The sequence below is a fragment of the Streptopelia decaocto genome (assembly GCF_964273445.1).
Source record: "Streptopelia decaocto genome assembly, chromosome: 3".
NCBI classification, from domain to species: Eukaryota; Metazoa; Chordata; class Aves; order Columbiformes; family Columbidae; genus Streptopelia; species Streptopelia decaocto.
Genome location: NC_138656.1, coordinates 39,362,684 through 39,381,244, shown reverse-complemented (window position 1 = coordinate 39,381,244; position 18,561 = coordinate 39,362,684). Strand labels below are relative to the sequence as shown.

The 18,561-nt window shown below is 35.7% G+C and overlaps 1 protein-coding gene across 7 annotated transcripts in view; it reads right to left on the bottom strand.

Moving 5' to 3' along the window:
- CEP170 (centrosomal protein 170) overlaps positions 1-18,561 on the bottom strand; it is a 94,189-nt gene that overhangs the window by 22,596 nt on the left and 53,032 nt on the right. For 6 of the 7 annotated variants that reach the window (XR_014183529.1, XM_082047617.1, XM_082047619.1 and 3 more), the window contains 3 exons: positions 13,216-13,365; positions 7,579-7,705; positions 2,799-4,628 (listed from right to left, as the gene is read on the bottom strand). Coding sequence is in view for 6 of the 7 variants with exons in the window: in XM_082047617.1 (XP_081903743.1) it covers positions 2,799-4,628; positions 7,579-7,705; positions 13,216-13,365 (2,107 nt within the window). In the remaining variant the exon portion in view is untranslated. The remainder of the gene's footprint in view (positions 1-2,798; positions 4,629-7,578; positions 7,706-13,215; positions 13,366-18,561) is intronic. The other variant, XM_082047622.1, reaches the window with a different exon arrangement.

The window sequence follows — 18,561 nt, the reverse complement described above, 5'->3', positions numbered from 1 at the left end:
CCAAAACCAAAACCACCACCGACAAAACCCAAATGAACAAACAAAAATGACCAAAAAAACCCAAACCAAAACAAAAACCAATCCTGGATTGGTAATGATAATTCATTTTCCAGTCTTTCTAGGTCCAAGAGTGATGAAAATACATTACTGTTATGCCTTGATTAAATGTACCAGAAGTAAAACATTTAAACATCTGAGGCACTTTTGTCAGGCTCTTCATTAGTAATTTCTTAAAGTATTAAAATTAAGTGAATTGTTGACTTTTCTAGACACAAAATTACATTCAGGAATTACATGCTTTGGATCAGAAAGCTTCTGTTATGTTCCATTTTTATATATTGCATATAAATAACATTCCATTTAAAAATGTTCTAAAAATGTTTATCTAAGGACAAAATAATAAATAATAATATTAATAACTTGACGTGTTGTGTCGTTATTAGCATCAGGATGCTAATGGGAAAATGGGGATGTACTGTGTAGTGGCCCATATACCATAGGAGAGAGCGATATCATTATATACACACACACACATTCCTATATATACTAGAAGATTACACCATTTTAAAAGTAGTTCAGGTTTTCCTAAAGTATACTCTAAATAGTCCAGAAAAAAAAAAAGTATACAATAAGCTTACTGATCCAGATAAAATCAGGAACTCCAAATCTTAAACAGTAGTGACAATATTCTTTACTTACATAGTAACAAGATTTGATTGTTTCATTAAGCCATTATTTTGTTCTGAAAGTATCTGACTGCTTTATGAATGACTTTCAGATTTTCGCCTTTACATTGATTCAGGCTTCTCCCTGATTTGGATACATAAACTGATAAAGCTTTTTATGACAGAAGCTATTTCTACCATATATTTTTCTAACAATGGTTCTTCAAAAATACCTAGCTTATTATGTTGGGGTAGCTCATGAGAAACTTGGAATCATAGGAGATGGCATCTTTTCTCTCTTGAAAACAGTATTTTATACAAGCTACAGTAAAATTTGACTGTGTAATGCAGGTACATGAAATGAACATTAAACAAAGATGACTGTGATAGATTAACAGACTAAGAAGAGAAAGACACACCCACTCCCCTGACCAGAAGCAGCAAGCCACTTCAATGCAGCAACCTGGGAATAGTTTAGGAAGCATGCAATAGTTCACAAAGACACAAAACTCAAAATTTGTATAGAGTTTTGTGAAAAAATACAAGCAGCAGCAAAATGAAAACACCTGGGCTTTACCTCTTCAAAAATCAGCAATATCACAATGTAAACTAGCTTTAATTATTAAAGTAAACATACAGACACAGTCTTAACAGGCACTTTTCCTTGACCTAGTGTTGCCACTTTTAAGGCTGCACAGATCAATTTAAAACTTCAATTAAAATAGAAAACATGCTGTGTTTCTAATGATATCTTACATGAAATACTGAGTTTTTCTCTGAAGTTTCCTCTTTTTTTTTTTCTTTTGTATCCTTGTAGATGCCTGTCATAATATTAAATAGACTCCACTTTATAGTTCAGTGACCACCTCATTTGTATCTCTACAGAAATTTCTATTCAGATAATAAACGACACAGCCAAAAGGTACCTGTCTGGGGAGTAAAGACTTCTAAGAAGGCACACTTATTATATACAAGCAACAAAAGGGCAGTAGGACTGTGGGAAATTAAAGTATCACAGATGTTTGTATCAACTGTGAATGGGAAGCAGAAAAGGAGAATATATATAATCTCAGAAACAACACACAATATTGAGAGCTATTCTTAGATTGTGGATTGGCTTCAAATAAGGTCAAGTTGGTAGAATGACAATTCAAAAAGAGGACAACAGTTTTATATGTTAATTCCACACAAAGGTCACTTATTTAGAAACATCACATTTTAATTTTGGTTGATTTAATATTTCTATTAGGAAAAAAAAACCCAGACTTTCACACTGCTTGCACTTGAAGTTTTACGTTACCTGAACGGTAGGTTAAAATTAATCAATTGTACAGATTTTTCCTTCCGCGTAAAATATAATGTTATAGTAAAGGAACTACGACACAAAAGAAGATCAACATGATTCGGAAATCATAATGAAATCATAAGTTGTCATCACTTGGAACAGAGAACAGAAACTACTCCAAAGCAAGGCAAACATTATAATATAAATTATTTTACAATATTTGGTCAGGTACTGCTCGTGTAAATTTTTTCCATTTATTACTTCATTGCTGTTATTCTTATCAAACAAATTTCACTTTTGTAGTTCAGGAAGCTAATCTTAAATTATAATTATCCTACAGAAGCTCAGCGTATACCTCAGGGAACACTTGCTGTTTAGTATATTTACAAGCCCATCTTACAGATAAATATTATGTTTTCCATGTAGTAAGAAGTACTACTAACTTTCTGAAGTTCTACTACTATGACCTGAGCAGAGAGATCTCTGTTCTTTTCTTGTACTAATTCAAGTCAGTGCTGCCACATTTGAATGCCTCAATACAATTTTTTGTTACTGGTTTCAAGTTAAAAAAATATCCAAAGAGTTAAAGGATTACAATTTCTTCTCTTTAAGATTTTAAGTGAGAAACATTCCCAAGCTCTGCCAATGAAGCCTCTTACTCCAAAATGAAAGACTGCATCGACTAAAACTCAACAAATGTTTCATAAGAACTGTTCCTTAAAAACAAAACAAAAGAAAACAAAAATCCACATATGAAAGACATCTAGTTGTTTATTTTTGGTTTGTGTTGGTTTTTTTTGTTTTTGTTTTTTTTTTTTTTAAAGACTAGTTCAAATAATCTCACATACCTGAGGGAGAATTATGAGCTGAAGCCAAAGATTTGGATTTTGAATCTGAAAGTCGAGAAATGCTATTGGCTCGAGTTCTAGCAGAAACTTTACTACTATCTCCTGCTGATGTTAACCTTGCACCACTTCTGATAATAGCTTCTGGGGTACGCGATGAGGCAGTGCTTCTAGTTATTGTTGCTTCAGAATCACTACGTGCTGATAAAGAGCCAAGTCGAGTTCTGCGAGGTTGAGCAAGTAAATCTATTCTGGAAATAGCTCTCCTCCCTGATGGAGGTTTTGATGTAGAACTTGTAGTGGACACTTCAGAAGCCACTGAAGCCTTATCAGCATCAGCAAGCTCGCTATCTGAGGCTTCACCAAGTCGTGCTCTGCGCAGAAGAGAAGTCCTCGTAGGACGAGGTCTTGGAAGAGTGGTAGACTTACTAGATTGCCCAAGCACAACAGGAGAGGTTTTTGATTTAGCTGACTTTCCTTCCATTTTAGAATGTAAAAGTTCATCTGCTGAGGCAAATGGAACTCTTCCGTATGATTTGCCAGAGTAGGTTTCCTGGTCAGATGATAAGATATCAGAAATGGCAGAATGAGGTACGCTAGATGTTTGGTCATCATCTGTCAAATCCACTGATGGTTGTCTCATTCTTCCACTGGACTGCACAGCTTTACGAGCATCAGCTCTAGAACCACCATCTGAAGATCGACTTTTAGTTTTCTTTTCCATCTTTTCTCTGGCACTTGTTGCAGAAGACTTTAAAACATCCTTGGAAGGAGAACCAGAGGAACATCTCTCTTTATATAAGGTTGTAAAGCTCTTCCGCTTCTGTGTGGATTTTCTTTCAGTGTCACCAGTAACGAGACTGATTGTGCTGGCTGTATCTACATCGGATTCTGGTGATATGGAATTATCTCTGTTATAGCTAGGTGTCTCAGGACCTTCATCAGTTTTATTTTCTTCACGCAATTTAGCTTCAAGGAAAGCCATTACAGCTTCTGTATCTTTTAAAATTAGTGTTGTATCTAGACTAGAATCAGTATCTATTGAATCACTTCTGTCATGCATCCTGTTTGCAGATGCTAAAGGGGCAGCAGATCCACTTTGCTTATTAATGTGAGGAATAAGTTCTATAGGTATATTTGTGCTAGGCTTATCTATTGTAAAGCTACCTTGCCTCACTAATGGTTTTGAAGATTCCTTTTTTTCTCCTCCAGCTGCTTTAGGACTTTGTCCTTTAACAGTCTCCTCATTCTTCCTTCTTTTTCCCTCACTCTGTGCCAACTTCATTTCTGCTTTATCTGTAACATGTCCAGGAGCTTTGTCTTGATTATCCAAAGTTTTGGGTGACACAGCAATCTCCTCCCTACGTTTCTCAACCTGGTTTGCAGCAGGTTTTGTAGAGGATAATTTTGTGGGGGTCCAATGTCCTTGCTCCTTTCTTTCTTGTTGCTGAATTTTTGCTAAAGCTTGTTTCACCACAGAAGTTTCTCTGCCAGTTTCAAGTCTCTCTTTACTGGAAGAGCTGGGAAAAGAAAAAACTTTGTCTCCAGTAGCTTTGGGTGAAAGACCATTCATTGCTCTGCTTGACTTCGCTGTAATTCTGCTGTCAGCATCAGAGGCACGAGCTGGAGCTTCTTTCTCCTGAAGTTCAGTGTCTTGCTTTTCACCTATTTCTGATCTCTGATGAGATGTAGTTTTTGCTTTTGAGCTTTCATTCACTTTCTCCTCTTTTGGAAGCTGTGGAAGTGTCCTCCTCTTTCGCTCACCTTGGCTGGTCACAGAAGCAGCTGAACCAGTGCTTCTAACAGAAATACCAGACTCACTGATGTCTGTGTCTAAAAGAGAAAAAGAAAAAAAATAGCTGAGAAGTCATTCAATAGCAAGGTAAATAGAAACATTAAATTCTTAAGAATGTGTAAGACTAATAAAACAACATAAAATAGAACTGAAAAAAGTCATTAGTCCATTCCTCTGTTCTATGGCAGGATCAATTATACTTTGAAAAATGTATGTTTAAAAATGTTTAACAAGTTCTTAAAAATCTCAGTTGATGGAGATTTTACTATCATATAAGCTATTTGGGTAGGCAACTCCTAAAATAATTTTCTTATTCTTTAACATGAGCCTGACCTTCTCCAATTTAGCCCATTACTGCTTGTCCTACTCTCATTATGTATAATTTCCTCTTTATATCTTGTAATAAAGCCTCAACAAAATCATGTACTAACATAATTTAGAATAGGTATCTCCTAATTAAGGAGATTACATATATCAAAAGATATTTCTGTATTACTAGAAGTAGAATGTTAAAGAGTGTCCTATAAAAGAACGTTTCATTCTACACAGTCCAAGGTGCTGATACAGAGTATGTGTTGATGAAAACAATGTCTAAAAGGTTGCAACTGAATTACTGCAATGAACCATTTGTGGTTTATCACAGAGACGTGACCAGGACAGAAAACGCCATCTTCCAAAAATGTACTTTCTAAAACTAGCACTCTGTAGGGAAAGGGAAGGAGTCATTTCAGAAGCAGGGTGAGAGCGCAAAGACAGAACATCATCATTTCCTCCTGCTCTGCTACAAACAGGTAGAATTCCTTTACAAACATGGATAACTTTGGTTGCAATTGAACAACCACCTGTTTTTGTGGCATCTTGGGCTAATTACTACCTTGCTGACACTCTGTGACTGTATACTGGGAAAGGGAACACTTCATGAACATTTGTGTCATTTTCGTAGAGAGATTATGGTATTTTTCCTGCTTCATTGTAGTTTCAGTACGTATGTTCCATAATAAAAAGTGGAGGTTCAATGAAAATCAATCTGTGAAGACTGATTTCTCTCAGACATACCTACCAGATCAAATCTTTTATATATATTTCAGCATATAACTTGCTTCTTGGTGAATTTCAAACAGTCTGTAGTAGAAGAAAGGTGTGAAGTTGTTCAGCACTGTCTTTGGCTACATACATGTTATGTGAAGTTTAACTGCCAAGATTTCTAAAGAAAATACAAGGCATCTGAGCCAACAAGACAGATTTTGAGTATAGGACTTTAGACATGCATATCAAATTGTATTTTCACTACATCTTTGGTGCTTGAATGCTTCTGGATTTCTCCTGAAGCATTTTAGAATTCTTGCAGTATGTGTATCCACTATGCAGTACTTGCTTCACTTAAATCATAAAGTTCTTGTAATGGAAAAAAGAAGCATTAATCTCTCTGAAAATTAGTGTCCCATCTGAAAGTGACAATTTAAAACAATACAAAAATCCAAAAGACCACCAAACCCGAATTAACCACGCAAAGGATCAGTCTCAAGAGCTATGATTTTAAGCACCACGTATGTATAGCTGATCCGTCCAAGCAGTGCAAAATTTGCTCTTGATTTCCATTATTCTACATCTAAGGTGTATCAGATAATTTAATCCTTCCCCTTTCCTCTCCTTTGACTTTCAGTATCCTATGCAAAGTTCTACTGCTATGAGGGGTGGAAAAGTTACTACAGAAGCTGCAGTTACTGGTAAGAATTATTCCATGCACTGAGAGAATAAATAAGAAATGTGAACAGTTTAGCTAAGGAGAGACATAGCCTTGAGATCTGGGATTCACAAAAAAGGTATATAAAGTTGCTCATTGCTGAGGAGAAGGTTCCTATGGTTTTCAAGAAACATGGAAGGTTTTCTGTGTTTCCAAGATAAGGACGTATGCTACACTTCAGCTGAATAATGACTGATTAATGAAGTCTCAGGTTGGACTGTTTAACTACCAAACTATTGAAGTCCAATTTGAGGCCAGCACTGAGAAAGTGAAATTTTCTTTAATATTAAACTTTTAAAATATTTTTTGTTTTAGTAAAAGCGCAAGTTGGGCAACAACCTATTAGAAAACAGTGTAGGGGAAAGGGACCTGGGCGCCCTGGTGGACAGCAGGATGACCATGAGCCAGCACTGTGCCCTTGTGGCCAGGAAGGCCAATGGCATCCTGGGGTGTATTACAAGGGGGGTGGTTAGTAGGTCGAGAGAGGTTCTCCTTCCCCTCTACTCTGCCCTGGTGAGACCACACCTGGAATATTGTGTCCAGTTCTGGGCTCCTCAGTTCCAGAAGGACAGGGAACTGCTGGAGAGAGTCCAGCACAGGGCAACAAAGATGATGAAGGGAGTGGAGTATCTCCCTTAAGAGGAAAGGCTGAGGGAGCCTTTAGCTTGGAGAAGAGGAGACTGAGGGGTGACCTCATTAATGTTTACAAATATATAAAGGGTGAGTGTCACGAGGATGGAGCCAGGCTCTTCTCAGTGACAACCAATGATAGGACAAGGGGTAATGGGTACAAACTGGAACACAAAAGGTTCGACTTAAATATGAGAAGAAACTTCTTCTCAGTGGGGGTGACAGAGCACTGGAACAGGCTGCCCAAGGGGGTTGTGGAGTCTCCTACTCTGGAGACATTCAAGACCTGCCTGGACACATTCCTGTGTAACCTCATCTAGGTGTTCCTGCTCCGGCAGGGGGATTGGATTGGATGATCTTTCGAGGTCCCTTCCAATTCCTAATATTCTGTGATTCTCTGTGATTCTGTAACATTGGCACTCTTCTGCTATGCCAAACAACACTACTATTGAGCTTGATTTTATGCTGTTCCTTCTCAACAACACGAAATAATTGCCGGTGAAGATGAGGTACTAAGAGTAAGAAAGCTGCTTATGTAGGTACAAAATCACTCTTTTCTCCCTTTCACAAGTTTCTTCAGCAGAAATTATGCCAGCAAGAACAGCTTTTAATACCATTTTCTAATGGAGCAGGCACAGACGACTCCAATCTGATGTCATCTTGTTCATGACGTGTGTGATTAGCAGCCAAACTGGCCCACTGTGATACCCAACGTTTACTTCCAGGGGCAGTAGAACCTTCCTAAGGAAGAAAAAAAATAAAAAAAAAAATTTAAAAAAATTACAACTATTTTATAAGAAGCTCCTCTTTCCAGTTTTCTTTTTCTGAACAGATATATCAGACACTATTTTCCTGGAGGAAGTTGAAAAAGGAGTTCACCTTCATAAATTTTAGAGTTAGAAGCTCTAGAACGGCAAACAAACAAACACAATCTACATAGCTGCAAAACCAGGACAGAATCAACAGCATTTCATAATGCAGTGAACTTTTAAACATCAGAACTTATATAAAATTTATTAGAACATGTGCTCGTTTTCAAACCAGGTTATTTCAGTCCTCAAATCAGAAAAGCAGGAAAAAAACATGGGGTATAAGGGTGTGTTTGTGTTCAAAAATTAAAAATGTGCATCAGGAAGACAAGAAAGTGACATTTTACCAGTTCAGAAGACCCTCTTGTCCAGATGAAATATTGTATTTACTTCATTACAGAAAGACTACCTTAAACACTGAAAGAGTAAGAGAACTTATGATGGATAGGAAGATCAGATTGTTTGGTCTAAACAAAAAAGAAGCAAAGATCAGATTTAAACCATCCTACTAGGTAACAGTGAAACCAATGTAATCAGTATCTGATCATTTTTTGCAGCTGACCTAAAAAGGAAATTATTTATTTTTTTGACAGTAAGACTTTTGAATCCTTGAAAATTTTTGAAATGTAAAATAGTAAATATAAAATTAAACAATCTTCACATTGTGAATTATTTTCTTAGAATAAAAAATATTATAAAATTCAAGTCTAGTAAGAACAAAGGAAGGCAATATAACGTTTGTGTTATTTATAGGCATTTCTGAACACAATGCAAGGAAAAGGGAGCCAGAAAGCATATTACGAAAACCCCATGCAAAAATGTCTAGCACTTATGCATTCATAACTCCTACTGAAGGCTAATTTTTCTTTCATATCTCTAACCTTTCCTTTCTCTATTTCCTGTCCACATAAGTGAAATTTCATCTTTAATCAACAATTAATTACAGGTTAAACCAACTATGACAGACGTCTCAATTATCTTTGCTACAGAAAACTGCAAATAGTTCCTTGTGTATCACCTAACCAGTTCCAGAGGCAGAGAGGCATGTGTCAGAAATCTGAATTCTACTTCACAAGAGCGAAATATCTCAAGACTTTGTAGGCTAACTGTAGTAAAGGAACATGATAAACTACTTTTCTCTGAAAGTAATTACATTGCCATAAAAACATCTTCTACATAGCAGTGGATGTAAATACATGTTTTGCCAACTCTCCTTATATACAAGCACAAACAACAAAGCTATGAAAAGCAGTGTTTTCTGATAGCAGTTTAAGCACATCCAAAAGGTGTAAGGTTTATAAAACACACATCCAGATATCTTAATCTTCTTCCTATAATCCATATCAACCTGCATCTTACAGGCTCTCAAGAAAGTAATTCTCCAAATCTTGTCTTGAATACCAAAAGAAATTTCCTAGTCTTTCAGAAAAGCTGGGTTTACATAAGAGACACCAGCCTTTTAACTTTGTGCTTACCGTTATGCTTTTCACATATACAAACTAAATCGGAGCAACAGATCTTCAGAAAATGTACCAACGGATTTCTGTGGACTTATAATTAAGGCTGAAGATTTAGGTTTTCAGTCTCTACATCTGGAAAAAAACCCCACACACAACACCTCAAAGCATCTCCAATACTTGGCATTTTAGAACAGAATAATATATTTTTAAAAATAAATTCCAACTACCTGAAACAAACAAACAAAAGATGTCTTTTCAGACACATACTCCACTCATCTAATTTTGTAAGAATCATATTATGCCACCCTTTCATAAACTGAAGTGTTGTCTTGAAAGCAGTTGTTTTAGTTCCTCCTTACTCTACTTGCTTCAGAACCCGTATTCCTGTGTGGGTGATTATCTTTTTCAAATTTCCATACTGACTTCATTTACAGCCAGTGTCTTCACACTTGTTCCTGGAACAACACTGACATCTATCTCAAATATTTCTTTATTTTTCTGCTGCATTTATTCCACTTACACAGCAAAATCCAGCAATTCTACTCATCTCAGCTAATATTTTGCTAGACTAAATGAATTGTATCCATCTGTTCTAGTAAGGTAAATCTCCACTCCCTTGTTAATTTGAATAGACCTCTTTGTACCTTGTCTAGTCTTTTATTCACCTTTCTTAATCAAGAATAGTAACAATTCTAGTGCCAGTATTTCAGAGGAAGTTTCACCAACACTTTGTACTTTGGCAGTAGCATTTTCCTTTTCTACTGACAATACATTTTCCAGTGTATCCACATGGCACATGCCACATGGCATTGGTGACACAATCATCCTGTGTTTCAATACAGCATCTAAGCTCAAACGAAAAACAAGTTTCAAACTGAATGCTTTGCTCTACAAAAGGACAGGAGTATAATTAGAGAGGACAAAAGGAAACACAGCCTCCAAATACACACAGCAGTACTCCACTTCTAAGAAGCAATGTAGCAAATATTTACATTAACAAAGTTATTTAATATTTACAATGTGAGCATTATTATTTATCTTCAGTGGGAAAGATGTGAAATGGGCATTCAAAACAGGAAAATGAACGTTGTCGTCAATGGCACTGATGACTCTGCAGATGCAGAACCAGGTTTTTAAACGTGTTGCAGTCATAACAAAAACAAAATACACAAAAAATAAAAACCAGGTATGCCCTTCAGAAGCACATCAAAGAAAATGTTGATAATTCATGTATTTTAATGTAATTTAAGAACTGGAGTTAGCATAAATAACTGGCCACTGAAAACTAAATGGAAGATTAACAGATAAATCACAGCCCAAATGTCCGCAGTATTTTTATTAATCAAACTCACACAGAATAAATAATAATAATAACAACAATGGTGAGAATATTATCTTTGTACTCTATCTTATTTATTTTTTTTTCTTAAATCACACTTACCTCGGTTGGAAAGTGGCAGCTTATAATACAGAAAATAAAAATATTTAAATATTTTATATAGATGAATTTAGTATTTCTACTGCCTATCTGTAATCAGCAAAAAGGCAAGAATGAGTACATGCAGGCTCAGTGCAACTGTGTCAGACATTTACTCTGCATTTTATTTAGTCTCATGACATACACTACTCCAAAGTACCAAAGCTTGTCATATCAAAGGACAAACTGAGAATTTCTTTAGAAGAAAAGCAATTTTTGGGTTCTTCCCAAGCACATTATTCATGATACTTCACACCCCTATAAAGTGAAGATATTAAGTTCAGAATAATCTTTCAACCCCAAAACTGTTTTCACAAAATCTTCATAGTTTCCCAAGCCATCTTTTCCATCTTCCTGCACTGAAATATCTTAACATTCTATTCTCTGCTTTTTCTATGTCAATCATGTTCCGAATATGCCTCATTCTGCTAAAACATCGAAAGGAGCAACTGTGACGCACAGCTGGAACAAGGTCCACCCACAATCTGAGTGGAGGTAAGCCTGGAATGCTAAGCTACCCTGAGGTTACCTAACTGCTTAGCCAAGATCTTCAATAAGGTTTATTAACTTATGATATACAGCTCAGTAATGCAGTAAGTCTTCCAAAAACCACAAGCAGAGTAGTTCGTATATAATGAGAACATGATGCCTATGTATTTTACAAATCAAACAATCTGCCTTTCCCTTTCCTAATGACAAAACAGAGTGTAGGTTTTGGTATTAAGACTTAAATATTACAACCTTCTCTCAATAGTTATCCTCATGATTGTTTTCCATTATGACACTATAAAAGGCACCTCTGTTTTTCTGAATTAGGTTTTTACTTCCACATACATATCAACCAACTTCTATTTTTAACTTTCTCTAGTAAGTTTCATCTGTCCTTATCTCTTACACTAATTCTTTCTACAGCCACATTGCGTATGTTAGTTTTGCTCCTTTACCTATCAAAGAAATTTAATTTGTTCCCTATCATGGCTTGTAATAATCTTGTAAATTAAGACTAGGCCAAATAACCCATTCCCTTCCCAATATACGAAGGCCTTTTTATTCAGCAAAGCATCCGCAGTAATAAAAAGGCATCATGCTTGTAACTTCAACCTAAATCAAAGCGAGTTTTACTATGCCATTTCCAGGATTCTTAAACCTGCTCTATGATTACAGAAAAGGTATGTCTTCTAAAATCAAACCCTATTATTTGCAAAATATGCCACTTTGAAAGCTCAATTATGTTCATACAATAAATAATTTATTCTTCTGCTGCTTATGAAATTATCAATATTTCCAATAGTCTTGAAAACTGATATGGCTGAATGCTGCAAAACACATGAAAAAGGAGAGAAAGACTGTGGTTATAGATTCATGCAAAGCAGCAAGGTGAAAGGCAAAGTTTGTCAAATCCTTCCACATGATATACCCATGCTGTGTGGCAATAATTTACTCGAAACAATAAACTCATAGAAACTGCTCAAAGATACTAATCTAGATGCAGTTACACACTTAGCATATCAAGACTGCACAGCAGCTAAAACACAGCCATGATAAAGGATGCCTTCTCTAGGAGAAACAAATTCCTAGATACTAAACCCAATGTAATTGCATGGCAGGCCCATGAAGTCATTCTTCAGGCTCTTTACATATTCCATAAAATTTGTTTATTTATAAAGTTTGCTATTTTACAGGATCATACTTCAGAAACAGTTTGCCATGGCAAGTAGAAGTGTGGTGTGCTTCATTAGTGTTACCAGATTAATACTCCTCCAGTGTGAGCCTGTTTTGTCCCCAACTCATATCCAGTTATAGTTTATCCATCCCAATGATATCAGAATGTGTCTCAAGATTTCAATATGAGATATGATTAACATCTAGTTTGTGTGCATATTCTAAATCATATACAAAAAACAGGCATTTGCCTTTGCCTAATCTTCACCAGCTGATTAAATTATACTATTTCCGAGGCAACCAACATAAGCAACTTCTCACGAGTGGCATCTCACTTGAGAACTCAAACCACGAATGCAAGCATCTAAAGTCCTCTAGCTTTGGAAAAACATCTGAAATTTATTATCCATGTATTTTTTTCCTAGCTGACTTCATATCACACATTGAACGCATATACCTTATTTCTGAATTTAAATACAGTTACTTGCTTTGGGCTATAAAACATAACCAGCTTTTCCTCAGTTCTGCTGCGTAACTTACAGAGGAATATACTGTGCAAATGTGTGTTGCAAATAGAAGGGTGCAAGGATGCTCCTGCTACGTTTCCAATACACTGGTAGTGCACATAGAAAGGTAGCAAAATTTAAAACACCTCCACAATGTAATTTGCCAATCCCTGACTGAGAAGTTTTGATAATGCAATAAAGGCCTAATAAAATACTTATAGATCTGAGCTAATATCATCTAGGCAAGGTTTTGTTTGCTGTTTAACACTTATTGGTCAGTTATTAGTGCTCTCTCTTATTGGAAGAAAAAAGAAGACCATCAAAAATTAAATTCTACCTCTGTGTCAAGAAATCCAGTTGTACTCAGTGGTCTTTTTTCTTCCAGCACTACTGTAGCAGAATTTATAGCCCAATCTTTTACTAAATCTTTCTGGTTCTCGTTGATTACAGGCCTATTATAATCCTGGCTGTCATCCACTCCAAATACCTGAAAATGAAACAAACCATTACATAAATTAACCCAATACCATCCTGATACAATGTTCAAATGTTAATGGATGGATGGTGGCATGCTGGATAGTGAGTTTAAATAATTTTTGTTGTATTATGCTTATCTGTCATCTTGGTGAAATCTACAAATGAAACAGAAGAAATATCTAGAGCAATTAAAAAAAAGAGCAGAAGTCTATGTCAACACTGTGAAAATTTAAGGAACTGCTAAGTTGGAATGGGTCAGATATGGAAAAAATGACACCTTGATGAAAGAAACAAAAGGTAAAGCCAAAATCATTATGAAAACAATTTTACAGTCCACTTCTTAATTAAAGAAAAAAACCCCAAACAATTACTGGAATAATTTTCAGATCTTTGCCATTATCTAGTAAAAACAAGAAATAAACATTTTACTATTTCTCTAATACAAACAAAATTTCAGTTTTTCATTAGTCAGGGACTTAGCAGATGTTTTAAGTCCGCAACGTCTTAGAAACTGTGTAGACTCACCTCATTCAAGGTATGACTTGTCATAGTTCTACTACACTGTTTCCTAGTGATGCGTATATTAATCCCTTCTGCTTGTGACAGAATATTTTCCCCATGACATTTAAAACCATTGCTCATAGAGAAAAATATTATCAAGGCAATTTAGTAATAAGGATTTAAGCAGGAGAGCAAGCATGTAGTCTGTCAACTTAAGCAATATGAACTCATTTCAGAATTGATGTATACTTCAAAGTTATTTCAGAGAAAATTTTGTATCCTGAAAACACGTAAATTATAAAACGTATAAATTTTTGCCCATGAAATGATAAATTCACAACTACTAAGGATTCAGACATTAAAAAAATTACAGACTAAAAATGGAAAACGCAAACACACATAACAATTATCTGCTAAAAAGAAACCGTAAACATTAAAAATTGCTTTGTCTTAAAGAAAGACAAAGGAAAGAAGGAAATAATCTTCAGGGATGTTATCACCCTATAAAAAAAAATTAGTAATGCAAAGTGAAAAAGATATACAGAAACATTTTTTTCCCAAAACTTGTTTGGTAATTCAGTTTTGCACAGTAAAGCTAGAGGACTGGTGTAGTAAAATTCTAAACAAGGTTAGTGTATTTAAAATGGATTCACCACTAGATGGCCACAAACCATGTTTTTTAGTGGCTGAGAAGCAGATTTAAAAAAACCCCAAAACAATAAAGCACCCTGTCATTCATCTCCTGCTTATGCTCTTCTAAATGTCCAGGAAGATTTTGCTATAGCATTCATACATTTATAACTGAGGCGGATTTTTCAAATTAATTGGATTTGTATTTTGCTTTTGTGCAAAAAGTCTGCTTTCTGCAATTCTAAAATTCTGGCAGTGCTGCTCAATTTTCAAATAATAAATCATGTCTAGATACATCTATGCACCAGTTACTTAAGAATATTTAATAAATATTTATTTTCTTAAATAAAGTGTGATATAACATACATTTTCTCTTCAATTATATACTTTTGATTTGTAGTTGTAGCAATTTTTGAAGGTACAAATCAGTTATCATCCACTGCCTCCTTTATCTGAATATATCACTACTCTTGCAGCCACTTTTTTCCCTATTTAATGTAGTTTCATTGATTACAGAGAAGTTTTACGTGTTCTTTTAAATGAAAGGAAATTCTGATTTTATCACATGACCATCTAAAGGAAAATAAAAATTCAACATCTGTGTATCTAATAAAGACTACAGGATTAAATTGCTGCCTGTAAATTACTACATATTATCTGGTGGTACATTCATTTACCATGTCAAACTTCTTTACTTGTATCACAAACAACAGCACTTAAGGCGTCTTTGCTTCAGTCTCACTTTTCCTAACACTGAAGTCCTATTTAAGCAAATTGTGTTACTCTTCCTCTATTACTGAAATTACTGCAAAACCAAATTTGAATGTTGTCTGTTTTTTTCTGTGAAAGGTAATATGGGTAGCAATAAGACTCCACTAATAGATTTACCTCCTAATACTACTCCTAATGAACCCCCTGGTTATATAGTGAGGACATCATAGGCCAGAAAAGACAATAATGTCTCCAAATATTCTGTTTGATAGAAAGAAAGGGAAAGCATCTTCTTTGGTAAATGTACATTTTTGCACTACACATTCATTCTACATCTAGGATCACTGGTACGTGCAGGCACCTGCCCTATCACAGACCCACTACTACACAACTGCAAAGCTCCTCTTCGGAGCAAGAAAAAAGAGATTCACACAAGCGTGATCTATCCTAAAGACTAAATTCAGAACTGTGGTATATAAAAGCTTTTGAAAACACAGCCCTTAATATATAATAAAGACTTCAAATATGAAAACCATTCAGAAGATAAAACAACTCGTTTAATATTTGACAAAATTTAGAACATCACTTGCACACTTGTCACACATCTGCAGAAAATGAATACTACCAGAACTTCAGGATTAACTGATCCGCTTACACTGTTCACCAAATAATGAGGATATACCCTCAACAGAAACAGCCATGGAATAATCTGAAGGTTTCTGCTGAAAATTGTCGTTCTACCATTTAGAAAAATGCGATTTCAACTTTATGGGTTGCTATGATAAGCTATGTGTGCAAACAGTGAGCTGTTGTGATTGAAGCCTGAATAGAGAGACCTGTATCTTCCTGCAAAGACAGAATAACATTCTTCAAGGCTTTTAATTCTTCTCTGCATATCTTTATGATTTCAAAGTTATTTAAGGAAAGTCTAGGAGATAAACAAATCAAAAATCTGAGGAAATGCTGATGACACCCATTGCTGCATCTCCTATCCATTTCTTCAAAAGACTAAAGTTTCTTTTTGTAAAGCTTGTATTTGTCAGAAGCAGCAGCTACAGCTTTAAACGGAAGCAACTATCATCTGTACTTGGATTAACTGTGATTTGGGGAAAAAAAGATGAAGTCAGGTTCCAAGATAGAGGTTTGGACATGGTGAGCTCTTTGAAAAATGAGAAGAAAGCCTTTTTTTGTTTTAGTTTTAATAGAAGAGGATAGAGGGAGTCCATGCATTAATTTATGACTTCCAAGAACTTTCCTAACCATCTTGAATCACATATATCCAGCACAGACCTGTCCACAGAAAACAGAAGTTTCCTAAATCTTTTACACTTCTTAATATAACTGTAAACAATAAAGACTTTGACAAAATTCTGACAAGCAATGTTGGGCCAGATGACCCTTGAGGTCCCTTCCAACTTGCTATTCTATGAAAATCATGGTCTTGCGTTTTTGGAGAGAGTATGGAGGATGGGGAGTAATCTGTTTATTTTTTAACTTCAGTAGCTATGAAGAAAACAATTCATAGAAATCTTAAAAAAAGGAAAACGAAAAAAACCCTGCAGTTATCAATGCCGCTTTTTACGCAGACATAATTTAAAAATGATTTCTGCCCTGCTCTGTACTCTTATTGTTTATTTTTATGAAATTATATTTTAGCAGAAAGAGTAGACTATTTAATCCTGAATGCTTTGCATTTTATGAAGTTATGAAACAAAAAACAGGATAATAATTTTCACAGAACCCCTGAAATCTGACTGATGGAGAAAAATCTAGGCAATGCACCAATCTGCATCATTACATGTGGTTCCTCCAGGGTCTCTGCCACACAGCTGTAATGGTAGAACTGTCAGAAACACTGTATAAACTGTGGTGGTGGTGTTTAAAAATAACTATTGTTATGAAGCATGAAACAATTTCCATTGCAAATTAGGACATTTTGAATGGCAAGGGAATGACAACAACACTGCTGTAGAAAGTCAAGCCCCATTTATGAACTGTAGTCAACATAATTTTGTTTAACCTGCAATCCAGTTGACCTCTTAAGCAAATGAATTAACAGGAGAAAGACTGCATCTGATTTTGTTCCCCACAATATACGAGAGACTGTGTCTAACTGAAGGGAGCTCAGCAGGGGTCACCAAGATGGTCAAGACTGCAGTAGCTTCCCTCTGAGGAGAGCCTGTAGAAGCTATGCTTGACCAGTCTGGAGAAGGAAAGGCTTTGGGGGTGCCTAACAGCAGCCCCCCAGTACCTAAGGGGAGCACATCAAGATGACAGCCAGGCTCTTCAGAGCGGTGAACGGATAACTTGCAGAAGTTGCAACAAGACAGATTCAGACAGGATATAAAGAAAAACTTTTTCACTTTGAGTACAACCAAGAAAGGTGCCTTGCCTCTGTCCTTGTTGAGTGGGAAGATTCAAAAGGAAAAAGTCCCAAGCAACTTGTCTGATCTTAAAGCTGGTCATGCCTTGTGCAGGGGGTTGGACTACTGGTTCCATCAGTAAAACAAAGGTACAAGACAGCAGGCTAAAAATATACATATAGCAAGTCCCAAAGCATCACTTTGTTACTTGCTGGAATGCAAACCCAGCCTGAAGAGTAAAAAGGCAAAGTACAAAATAACCGATTGCAAAACAATTGCACCTCAATGTAGATATTAATAAATTCCATCACTTTATCTCAGCAACAGTTTTTCCAATATTGTAACTGAAGATATAACTTTATCTACATAAAACAATAATTTGAAAAATTATTTATCCAATAACAATCAAGAACTAACAAAATCTATGTAACACAATACAAACAAGATGCAATCCTTGCAAGAAGTACTGGTGTATTTTTGCAGACAGTATGAGTTACAGGACCAAATTTGAGCATAAGCCTTTGTCCTCTTCTGCAAGGGCTAATTTGTGGACAGCAGAGTAATCTGTTTTGGCAAGCCATACACATTTCCCTGTGAAAAGAGCTCATGACTCAGAGCACACCTGCTTGTCACCATAGCTGAAACACAGCTTTAACAGCAGCTAGCTTTAGTGATAGGAATTGTTATTGTTCCCTCTCCCCCGCCTCCCAACAGAAGAATATCTTTTGTACCACAGATGAACTATACTAGAAGTCAGTATAATGACTATGATTTACTATCAAAAGTGATGATTCTTTAAAACCACAGAAGCTATTTTTCTTTATTGATACATGCGAGATCATCTAGAAATTAAAATAAAAACTGGTCAGAAAAATTAATGGCAACAGGAACCGTTTTTCTGAATCAAAAGGAAGAAAACTGGTGAGCTAAAAACAAAACAAAACCCCACTTGATGTTTTCCTTATGTGCTTTTAATGAACTTTCAAGTCCTTGAGTACAAA